General features: G+C 30.4%; 2 protein-coding genes across 2 annotated transcripts in view; one reads left to right on the top strand and one right to left on the bottom strand.

The window, feature by feature from the left end:
* Positions 1-5,073: 5,073 nt before the first annotated feature.
* Positions 5,074-7,978, bottom strand: Prp19 (pre-mRNA processing factor 19). The gene is made up of 8 exons (XM_011508165.1): positions 7,878-7,978; positions 7,513-7,662; positions 7,154-7,428; positions 6,550-6,744; positions 6,275-6,430; positions 5,971-6,201; positions 5,430-5,770; positions 5,074-5,342 (listed from the first exon to the last, which is right to left on the bottom strand). Exons 1-8 carry the CDS (start codon positions 7,894-7,896, stop codon positions 5,198-5,200), a joined length of 1,512 nt encoding a protein of 503 aa, XP_011506467.1. The 5' UTR covers positions 7,897-7,978; the 3' UTR covers positions 5,074-5,197.
* Positions 7,979-11,075: 3,097 nt separating this feature from the next.
* LOC105359097 (ankyrin repeat domain-containing protein 13D) overlaps positions 11,076-12,638 on the top strand; it is a 5,297-nt gene continuing 3,734 nt past the window's right edge. The window contains exons 1-3 of the mRNA XM_011495576.1: positions 11,076-11,748; positions 12,292-12,427; positions 12,534-12,631. Coding sequence (XP_011493878.1) covers positions 11,650-11,748; positions 12,292-12,427; positions 12,534-12,631 — 333 coding nt within the window. The 5' untranslated portion in view covers positions 11,076-11,649. The remainder of the gene's footprint in view (positions 11,749-12,291; positions 12,428-12,533; positions 12,632-12,638) is intronic.

The following is a 12,638-nucleotide window of genomic DNA, read 5'->3' as shown; positions in this document are numbered from 1 at the left end:
AATGTAACGACATTCAAGGAAGCTCTATCATAAATAATAATTTTATATTCAATTTTAAGTGTAATTTTGTATTAAGGTAAGTGCAATTTTATTAAACCTAGTAAATTGATATCCCGAATGCATTACGAATTTATTTGAACTTTCCTATATGAATTTTCAATTTTACCAATGAAAATCATTAGTTTTCTAATATAAAAGTGAATTTGCATGGAATTTGCATAGTTTATATTTTATTTTCAGCTCATCGGATACATTAAAGTCGGAAACAGTGCGTATACATTCCAATTAAATCATTTTCTATTTGGAATTTTAGTTCATTTTGATATTAATAGCAACGCTCATGGCAATTAGTTCCTTTGAAGAAAATCCCCATGATATACGGTAATGGTGACTTTTTTTAAAAATACGATTCAATAATAAAATATTTATTAAGTATTTATTAATAATGTTATTTTCCTTACTAAATAATATTAAAATTATGCATCAAATATTGGTAATTGAAAGAGACACTCGACAGAAATATTAAAAGTTTAAATTCTCAGAATGAAATCTGAAAATATGTATTTGCATTAAGCGTATCTTCTTTAAAGTACGCATCTTAAAAGATTAAAAATAATACGACTGGAGTTGTTTTTGTCATTATAGTAGCATTTTATAAAACAAGATAAATAAGCCGATAGATATCCAAAGGTAATGCTACTTTTTGTTCAGGTAAATATGTAAACATTGATTGTAATACTCATAAATTCTTATGCCGTTTGAGAAACTACTAGGAAGAAGGATAATAAATAAAAATATGCATAAGAGACCATTTTTGTAACGAATCTTCATAAAAAAAAAAAAATAAAAAAAAAATAATAATAATAATAATAATAATAATAATAAATAAATAAATAAAACGTTACGAATGTAGAAAGAAGCCAAAACCATTCAAAGCACCAGACTTCAATCACTAACTAACTGCCCAATGATGCGGGTAGCCATGAAATTTAATATGAAAGATAATCTCCGAGTTCGCCACGAAGTGAAGTTGGAAAGGTGACCACTTGAGTTAACGCGACAACAATTGCCAGCGCCATATACAACCATGTCACCAATTATGTTAAACAATGATTCATCTCCTTTCCTCTTATATTTAATGGTGCTAACAATATCGTTTGTAAAATGCTTCTGTAAAAGAGTGCATAATCGTCTCGGCTCACTGTATAATTTTAAATTGATTATTGTTGACGTTGCCCCTTGAAACCGATGTAGTCTCGTTTGGTATTAAAATATACTGAGCTTTTAATATAATGAAGCCCGACAACATATTGTTTGTCTGCTTTATATCGAACATTTTCTTCCTTTCATTATATCGCAACGTTGATTTTATTTAAAAATAAATAAATACGCATATTAATGCATATTGAAAATTGAAAAAAAGAAAAATAAAGTTTTTTGTACAATATAAAAACGGCTATTTAATTAATATGTTTTAAAATAAAATATTTAACAAGATTCTAGTACGAAGTATTATTTATTTCATTCAATTATCTATTGTTTATATTTGATTCCATTAAATACTCAACATAGCATTACAATAGAAATATTTATTATTTCAATTACAAATAATTCTAAAATATTGTATTTTAAATCGTTACACTCGTAATATTAATCTTCTATATGTAATTTCTATAGATAAGTAAAGTTAAAAGCTTACATGAACTAAGTAAGAAATAAAATAAAATAAATATTTTTCTCAATCAACTTATCGAAAACCCTAAAACTGTTTTCTTTTTGTTTTTTGTTTTTAAAGGAACCATAAAAATTCTACATTCTTGGATATACATATTTGTCAGAAATAAAATAAATTACTTATTGTTAAATTATGAAATTATCATCTAATTGTGGATACATTTTATAATTGAAATTGTAAATTAGCAGAATATAATTTTTATAAATAAAATAAATAATCAAACAAAAATAGTTCAGTATTATTTGCAATTCTTTGTAGTCGCTACAATTGACTGCAACCAAAAAGTATATTAGCAACAAAAATGTTTATATTAAAAATATTAAAATTTTATATAAAATCATTATTTAAACAACAAAATTTAGTTTCATTTTTAATTAAAAATTATTTACACTTGTTTTATTATTTTTAATAATATAGAATATGTAATTTAAATAGCATTTATAACTAGATTATTTATTCTATTATAAAGCCGGTAAATTTAGAAAAATTATTTTTGCAAAAAAGCATCGTAAAAATGCTGGGAATTTAGATTTTAAATCATTCAGAATTTATATTTAATTTCTTTGAAGATAATTAATATTTTGCCGATATAATATTCCAGTTCTATATATAAATATATATATATATATATATATATATATATATATATATAATTTGAAATTATACTAATTAATATATTAATTTTAATATAAGATGTACAGAAAACAATAATATGTTAAAGATTCATCAACTTATCTATCAATAACTTGCCGATATTATACATCAAAAGAAACGTGTATTGCGTATGTATGCTTAAATGAAAATATTCTTATCTTTGACAGTTTATCGAGAAATTATTTATTTATACACATACACTAAGTGTCTATTTGGCAAAATTTAAAAATATTTCACTTTAATATTGGAAAAAAATGTTATCAATTTAAGTATATTTAAAATTGAAAAACTTTGTATCTTTGCTACGAATATATGCATATATACATTATATATATATTTAAATTTTTCTCAAGCTTTATCACTTTAAAATAATATCAATGATAAGTTTTCCGTTTTCTGTTTTTATGATATATACTAATACTCACGAAATATTAGAAGCAGAAAAAAATAATATATGCTCTTCATTCTTCAAACATAATAGTGAGTTTTAACTAAATTGAAAGTCTGTAAAATTTTGTGTTCTTATTTATAGATAAAAATATGTAAGCATTATTTGAATTTCACACGAAGCTATAAGCTCATAAAATTTATCCAGGGTCATGAATAATCACAGTATTTTATATAGTTATGTTCATGTGCGTGTACATGCGTTATAAGGAGTAATTTACTTTAATAATTTAATATATGATGTGGAATCGTTTACATAAATCAAGAAATTAAAATCAGTTTTAATAAAATAATAATGTCTAGAGTGCGACTGTCAAACGAACAATCTTATTAAATTCTAAGTTATAGCCGGAACCATATAGATACTAATTAACATAAATTTAGCTTTAAAGAAGTATCTGTCGTTTATGAATGAGGTGATGGATACCTTAACGGACTGCTTTAAGTACATTTAAGTACTACGGAGTATTTTAATATAATTTTAATTGGTTATCAATCGTAATCCCGATTGTGTAGTCTTTAAAATTTCAGTCCATACAGCAAGAATTTGTCAACTACTAGAAAATATCGTTTGCGTGGATCGAGTTTAGTGAAAAAAAAAAAAAAAAAAAAAAAAAAAAAAAAAAAATTTATTTATAGCTTCTATCCCATTGTCCGCTATTGTAAAAAAATTACTTGCTCAATTAAAATATAGCCCAAGCATTTTGGCTGATGATAAATACTTAGAATTATCAAAAGCTGCTGCTACTACACAAACAAAATTTAAAGAATTCATGAAATAGTGCTAGACAACGACACGATGAATTTATTTATCTTATGCTGGATAGATAAAGTTATTAATCTTTTCTAATGAAAAGGAAATTAGTCTTACCAGATAAAAATCTTTTCTGGATAAGCTATCATATTTTATCAGTTTATTTTAATTGTAATCACTCTTGTTATATTGCATATTTGTGTAAAGTAAACCAATATTAATAACTCATATTAGCAATTTAATGTCAAGCTCTATGATTTATAATTTAAAAATTACTGTTTACTATCTGTTTATGAACATTTATTAGCCAACAAATGAAAGCAGTTTATTCAATAATATTTTGCTTTTATAAAAAAGAAAGAAAAGATATTTTTTTTATTGAGTTCATTAGGTTTAGAGAGAGAGAGAGAGAGAGAGAGAGAGAGAGAGAGAGAGAGTGTGTGTTAATGTGATTAATTAAATTAGCGTTTACTGATTATTTGTGTTGTATAAAATGAATTTATTAATATCTGTTGACAACTGCCTTATTTATAATATCAGTATCGTTCCTTCTCAAAATTCGATTTACTTTCGTAATATTTTCGTAAATTATATTAATTTTTTATTGTCCTTATTTTTACACATATTACTTTAATTTTTTTGCTTATGCTATTGCTTTGTGTCTTCGTAAACTTATATTTCCATATACAAGTTATAAATACACAAGTTAATTTGAAAATATAAATATAGCTTGTGAATATAATGATGCATGAAAGTTGAAGAAGAAAAAATCCGATTAAATTCGAGGAAGTTTATGCGGAGAGATAATGTGTGAAAAATATCTAAGCTTAATACAGATAATAATTCGTCCTTTCAAGTTTACATTATAATTTGACAGCAAACTCTTTTTAATTTTATATTTATTATTGCGATCATATGAAAATTCAACAATTTAATTGTCATAAATAATATAGTAATAATTAAATAACATTACAGTTACAGATTTCAGTTGCGTGCTTATTATACTTTATTAGATTATATATATTTAAAGTAATCAAGATTTTAGAAAAATTTATCAATATTTGATTTAAAGTACTTTCTTTTTGAAAAATTGTAATTTATTTCATAATTACTAATACAAATTTTTATTTAATAGATACTATTAGCGATGAGGTAATGTTTCATAAGCATGAGTTAATGTTAATTACTATTGTATACTCAGTCTGCATAATATTGAGTTCAGTTAATAAAAACTTATGTATTACTTGAAATACGTCACTTCGTTCCTTTGGTAACATGATCTTTAGTTATTGGTAGAAATAATATTTCTATTAAATATTTAAAATTAAAATTTTATTTTTAAATTTATCAATTTTAAAAAGGAATTTTTGTTGAAATTAATTGTATTAATAAATTATTGTTAAATTATATAAACGAATATTCTGAATTGTTTTACGAATAAAAAAATTATTTAAGCAATAAAGAATATTTTTACAATTACTCTCACACATTTATTCCTATACAAAAAATTGTATAAAATCATATTCTGAATTAATCAGCCACATTCATAGCTTGGTTAGATTGTATCTAAATTAAAAGTTTTATAATAAATTTACAACGATCTATAACTAAAGTACACCATAGAGTTTTAATGTACGATCCATGCTTGTTGATGCAATGTAATGAGCATTCTTGCCAAACCGCACTCCAGTGGCAAGAGCTGTATGATCGTTCAGTATCTTCAGTTCATTCCACATTTTACATAAATAAATTCTAAAATTTGATAATTATATATTTATTAATAAAAGAGGTAGAATGGTAATTAATTAAAAATATATTACGTTAAAGTGTTTAACTGACCTAACATCTGATCCAGCAACCGCTAGATAGGTACCACTTTGATCAAAGCAAATGTCTTTAACTTCATAGGATTCGTCTAATTGTAAAGTTTTAAAATTCTTTAATTTACGTAAATCCCAAAGTTTGACACAAGAATCTTCGGCAGCTGTCGCTAAATAATAACCGTTTTCCGAAAAGCTAATGGCTGTAATTGGTCCCGAGTGTCCAGGGAAGTTTGCCACATTAGATTGCTCTTTCAAATCCCAAATCTTAACTTGTGAGTCTGCTGTTCCAGTTCCAAAAATCAAGCCATCGGGGTGAAATTGAGCAGTTGTTAGAGGTTGACTGCCTAAGCCAGCAACCTAAATATTTGTTTATATTATTGATATATAATATATATTGATGCAAAAATAATATGATATAATAATAATAATAATAATAATAATCAATAATCGAAATTTCAAATAGAGTATAAGATCATTTTTTTGTACCTAGGTAACGATAGTTCCTATTTTTAATATTTTAATATTCTTAATATCATTGATTATGCTATTACTCTTACCTTAGTTAATAATCTACCAGTACGAATATCAGAGAATGCCCAATGCTGATCGAGAGATGAACTAAGTAAATAATCGCCAGTAGGATGTAACGATAGACCAGTTACAGGAGCATCATGAGCTCGTAACAAAAGAGTCGTTTGGCAAGTTCCTACATTCCATACTCGAATCGTTGTATCGGGTGATGTTGTCATTACTATATCTTCTTCTGGATGGTATATGACTCGTGTGACCTTGTAATGACGAGATTAAAGTTATAATCTTAAACACATTGCTAATAAATTTGAAATTTTTTAAACATTTTACCTTCTTTGTATGACCCTTTAAAACAGCAATAATTTGCTCAGTGTCTTTGTTGAATACTGTTGCATTTTTATCCGCTCCTCCTGTTAAAATTTTACTTGTATCACCAGCATGTATATCCAAGGCCAATATACCAGGAACACTTGCTGAATGAAGACCCTAGTTGAATAAATAAATAAATTCATTTATATATATATATATATATATATATATATATATATATATATATACATTTAATATTTATGAATTATTTCTTATGCATAGATTTCTGTTCTTACTGGATGAGACGCAAGTGTTTGGAACGATCGAATATTTTCTTGCGATAAGAGATCTTCTGGCACAGATCGACCTCGACGTTTTCGCTCTTGTGTGAGAACCGTTGCTTTCTCTTGTAATTTTTGAATAATATCTTCCGTGATTCCAGCTTGTTCGGAAGGTTGCATTGCAATACCACCAGCTTCGGCAGCGATTGCCTGTAAATAAAAACATACGATGTTTGGTTTAAATGCGATGATGTGTTAACAAGAAATTCTTTAATCAATTGTAAAAGATACATTTAACACTATTGTCACAATCTTTCTATTTCTATTTCCATTCATTTGATTACATTTATAATGCTTATATATTATTATTCGATAAATTATATTTCACATTTTAATAACATTGACAAAATGCAGTCTAAACTTTTATAAAAGAAGAGTGATAACGTAGAAACGACTGTTTTCTACTACTATAAAAAGAGTAGAATACCAGATTCTAATTTATTCTATTCTTAAATTTATAATAATTTGGTTCTCTCTAAATTTTGACATGATAAATCGTTGCTAATCCTGTAAGCCTTATGTTTTTGTTTCATATAAATTAAAATCAGTAAATGCTTACCGGTTGAGGAATGGTAGCCTGTGCGATGCCCGCTTGCGGCTTCAATGTAGCTAAAGCTTCTCGAGCCGCTGTTACTTCCTTTGTTAATCTGGCAATAACTCTGCATGCCGCGTCATGTTGATACAATGCATGTGAAAGTTCTTGACGTGCAGTTTGCAATTGCTGCCTCAATGTGAATGAATGTAACATTACCGCGTCCCATTCGTCTTGTAAAATTTTCAAAATAGCGGGTATGGATGTAGCGCTTGGCGGTTTGGGCTTGGCGATTGGTGTTGCTAGAATTTAGGAGTTGATCGTCTCGTTAATTTCTTATCGTAAAAGCCAATATATTGATTAATGTTTAAAAATATATATATTACTTTTGATGTCAATAAGTTGATCGATGCTTAACTCTTGGCCATTTATAGGATCTAAACCATTTTCACCTATATATTTTTCAATTAAACGCCTTTCAAAAACGGATCCTGATACTGGTGATATCACTGGATGCTCCGGCACATCGTTGGAAACTACAATAATACATAATTATTGATTAATTTATTAGTTTGTTTCGGCGTACGTACAGGTTTGAGGTTATCCGATACCGATCATAATACACAGATTTTGTACAAAAATTTAGATATTATTTAACATCTCACGGACTAGAAAATTACCTCCTCCAGGTCATGTAATGTGAAAATAATCATTGGATTTATAATAGTTGAGTAATATCGATAAAACTTACTTGCACAGGTGAGCGACATTCTTATAGTTGCTGTTGCACGCGCACTTTGTACGCTTGAAGCAACGTTGCCAACTCAACAACCAAATAATCGAGTGAACTTAATTTTTTGTATAGAACAGTTGGCCGAATGCTCGCTAGTTCGCCCTGTGCCAGTTCACGCATATTACTTAAGTTATTTTAATAACCCAGCATTATAATTAAATAAGCAAACCCAATTGCGTCATGTCATTGATCTTCTCGGACCATGTGCATCATTTTGTCTTATCTCCCAGACTCCAATAAGCCGTGATAATACTTATTATTGTTTTGAATATTGTTGACGCTCTTGAGTAAAATGCCCCTATGTTTGAAATTTGAAACTAGAACGTGGAAGCGAGCTTATTTCACTTTTGCATTTGTAAAATCACAACTATAAAATGCATTTTTAAGCTTGAGACTTAGAGGAGTCGTTAATTAACGTAACTGGACGAAAGCAGTAGTTTCCTTACTTTGTTCGATTACTTAATGAAAGAAATTTGTCAAGGCGTTAAGAAATGCTTGGGTAATATTATCAAATAGGCAAGTGACAGCATAGTGCCGCGGTTAGACGGACTACTACTGCATTTCAACTATTCGCCGACAATTTCCTAAAATTAAATGACACGTAATTTATCGGCTACTAGTCGCAATATTATTTTATAGCTGTAGGGAGTTCTTGAATTCTTAAAATATAATCGAATCGTTTCTCAAAATTAAATGCCCAAGCATACGCAATTTAAGCTCGTAAATCTCTAGTAAATATGTTTATTAATAAATGAGATTGTAAATTTACGCGATGAAAAAAGGAAGGCATTCGAGTTGCAATTTGCGAAATGTAAATATACTGGGAAGAATTATATTGAAATAAAATCTATTGGATAGTCTTCCTTACTAATTGGTTTAGTTGGCGAGTAAAATCAATATGTATTAAAAGATATGATAGACAGCAATAGATTTTTTTTTTTGTCCAGGTCTCTGTAAAATTGTAATACTCAAAAGCTAGTATTATCATTATTTCTTTTCATTTTCCTTCCCATCTGTTGCTCTCTATCATTAATTCTCAGTCGTTACATATAATCGTTTGTTTATGCTCTTGCGAATCGACAGTTTCCCATTTATGTTCAGTATTTGTGAGAGTATGCGTGATATTTTTAAGATTTCTAAATATACATTTAATCGAGTAAGGATTTAATAGGATCAGCTTTTAATTTGAATTACACGTGTGCAAAGACTGAAATTATAGATTTAAATACTTTTAAGCGCTAGTCGTAAATATAAAGCGAGCGCAATTTTATGATTAAGAAGAATTTGTTTGAAAATATGGCAGATTTTTCTTAAACTACGTACTTTTAATAACACATGAGAATGCGAATCTGTAAAATGAGACAACGTGAGCTTATTTTGAGATATTAATGCGGATATAGTGAGCTGTAATGATGTTAAGAAACGATATTAAAATATCTTGGGTATTTATTAGCAAATTTTGCCTCTACATAATGAGACTTTCGACAATTTATCGATAAAAGACGGTTTAGAGTTTCAAGAATAATTAAAATTGTATGAGAGCATTGCAAGTCGAAACAAAAATCTATTCTTTTTAAAGAATACTCGTGTAATAATAATAATAATAATAATAATAATAATAATAATAATAACCACTCGAACGATTCGAAAATGCATGTGATTTTGCATTTGAAGATTAGTTTGAAGATGAATTCGACTATAAATCCGACTAAGAAAAGTAATAATGAGGCTAGAATAGAAAGTACGATTAATTTGTCTCTACGTTATTCATAATGCGAATTAAAAAATGTTTAAGACGTTTAAGACAGTATTAACATTTATGAAATATATTAATTTCATATAATTTGCCTTAAAAGTGTTTGTATTTATAAATCTGTATATTCTTATTATTATATTCTTATCATTATTAGAATGTTATATTTCACAATTTGTTATCTTAATCTCAATTAATTATTATTAGATTGTTCATTGTCAATAAGTTTATAACGAATCAATATTAAATTCGTTTATAATTAGAAGTGAATGGAAATTTTGATAATGTTTAATGGTCATGAAGAAAGGACAATTAAATTTGCAAATTTTGTATGAATTTTTATGGAAAGAGAATGTGGTTCATTTTCTTATTGTAATTTGTTTATTCTTTTGTTTTTTTCTCATTTTAACGAGAGGGTTCGTTAATTTGTTACGACGTTAAAAAAGTAATTTTGTAAAATGTTTTTTTTTAAGGTTTCGTGTTGTTATGTAATTCGTAACGTATTAATACTGCGAATCACGATTAATAATAATTAATAATTAATAATTAATAATAATAATAATAATAATAATAATAATAATAATAATAATAATAATAATAATAATAACAATAATAATAATAGGGACGTTAATGATGCTGATGACGATATTATAAGCAAAAATAAAATAGACAAATCAATGAAATTATCGTTACATGGGAATCATAAAAGGTTCGAACCCGATAGTTCAAATAGAAATTCCAAAGCAAAATTAATAGAAAATTAATATAGCAAACTAATAAGACGATACTTGGAATAAATGAGAAAAAAGAAGTCGTGATATTGCAATGATAAATGCTAAGTGATATTGTGCACAAACGCACATTTATAAATTTTTTAAAGGCAATGCCGCCGTAAATGAGATGAGCGCGGCAAGAAGACACTTTGATTTATAAAAAATTGCAATGGCAACTACAGGCCATTCATATCACAAGGCCTATTTATTGCACACGCTAAAAATAAAAACCTTAAAAGTCGGATGTAATCCGTACGTAAAAGAGTCGAGGAGAATAACAATGACAATGACAATGACAATGACAATGACGACGACGATGACTGCAACGATAATGACAGTGATAATGATAATGATATTGATTATGATAATGATAATGATAATGATATTGACAATGACAATGATAATAAAGATGATGATGAGGTGCCGTAGTTAAACGATGCGCAATAAATGTGTCTAATCTAATCTATCGAGCACCTATTGGTACAACCTATAGTCATAGCCACAGGAATAGGCACACACACACACACAGGCACGGGACGGAGCTGGGGATTAATGATAATATAGAGATAACTGAGAGAGAGAGAGAGAGAGAGAGAGAGAGAGAGTAAAAGTAAAAGGCGCGACGTGGCTGGTCGGTCGCGCGAATCGTTCGAGGAGGAGAAAGCAGCAGACGCGCAGTCTCCCGCCATCAACCCGCGAGGTTATTACGGCACAACCTTCGGCAGATACTTGTCTCCGCGTAGTGTGATTGATGCTAAGAGCGAAAGGTAACGGGACGTCGACGACGACGACGACGACGACAAAGGCGAGTGGGAGTGTGAGCGGGCCCGGCCCCCGGAATCAGCGGTCTACTATGCACCGCGATGCGACCGGGGACTGTCGAGGCTGCGCCTAAGAGCTTGAGCGACCGGATAATCCGTGGTCGTCGGCATCGTCGTTGTTGTCGTCGTCGTCGCCGTCGTCGTCGTCGTCGTTGTCGTTGAGGTCGGTTTGTCGCTAAGCTCATCGCGCTCGCGTCACTCGCCCCACGCTAAATCACGCTAAATCGGCCGGTGGGCGGTGCTCTGGCGGTGGTAAGGCGGTGGTGAGGCAGCATTGAGGCGGCGTTGAGGCGCGCAGGGGCAGGAACCGACGTTCGCTCTTAACTCTGGCTCGGCTTTCCGCATCGTGCAAAGAGGAGGCGGCGGAGCCGAGGGCGACCGCGATGGTTGCCATCGAGGAGATCAAGAGGACGTATCCCCTGCACTGGCTCGTCTGGAACAACAGCCACGCCGAGCTCGACAAGGAGCTCGCTGCTAATCAGGTCAGAGACTGTCTGCCCTGCCCATCAGGCCCCTAATTACCTAAGCCGAAATCTAAATTCTCTCCTATTCGACCAGGTTATCGCGCTACTCGTGGTTCGCCCTTTACGAGCTACTTAGTATCAATTTCCTCGTTATCGCGCTAATGCACGAGGAGGCGGTAAACGTGCTTTTAACGTATTGCTCTCGGTAGCAGGAGGGCCGATGCCTCTTCTGTTTATGTTTCAATGTCACGCGAGTGACGGGCATTGGTTTGCTTGTTTGTTCTCGGCTCGTTGTTGCATGTATCATTGATCCTATGGATTCCTTGCGCCTTTAATCAAAAGTTATATCTCGATGTGGGATTTTGGGATTATAGCGGCAAAAGCCAGTTTTTATGAAGCCTCGCGACGAAAGAAGCCACATAAGCTTATATATCATAATTATATTATGACTTGTACGCGGTTTAATGGCTCGTGTCGCGTTTCCCGCTTACTTTATTATTTATTGAGATAGAATAATCCTAGATGACGTGTGACCTTTATGCTTTTGTATTTGGCTTGCAGCATGATATTGAGCTGCACGACAATAGGGGCAGAACACCATTGATGCTGGCTGTGACGTTGGGTCACATAGATTCTGCCATAATTTTACTTCAACACGAGGCTAACGTTAATACAGAAAATAAGCAAGGATGGAACGGTAAGTCCAGTCCGTGTAAATTATGCTTAGCGACATTTTCTGATTTGTTAAGTGAGTTTGATTAGTCTTCAATAGTTAGAAGAGTGTAATGTATTTTGCTATTTAGTTGTACAAGAGGCCGTTGGTACTGGAAATCCAGAGTTGCTACAGATGGTATTGGCGAGACGGGACTACCAGAGGTATTGCAATCGAGTGGCGGGCATTCCTTAGC

This window comes from Ceratosolen solmsi, unplaced genomic scaffold (assembly GCF_000503995.2).
Source record: "Ceratosolen solmsi marchali unplaced genomic scaffold, CerSol_1.0 scaffold1, whole genome shotgun sequence".
In the NCBI taxonomy this organism is placed as follows: Eukaryota; Metazoa; Arthropoda; class Insecta; order Hymenoptera; family Agaonidae; genus Ceratosolen; species Ceratosolen solmsi.
Note: the sequence above shows the minus strand (reverse complement) of the source record. Positions and strands in the feature narration are given on the sequence as shown.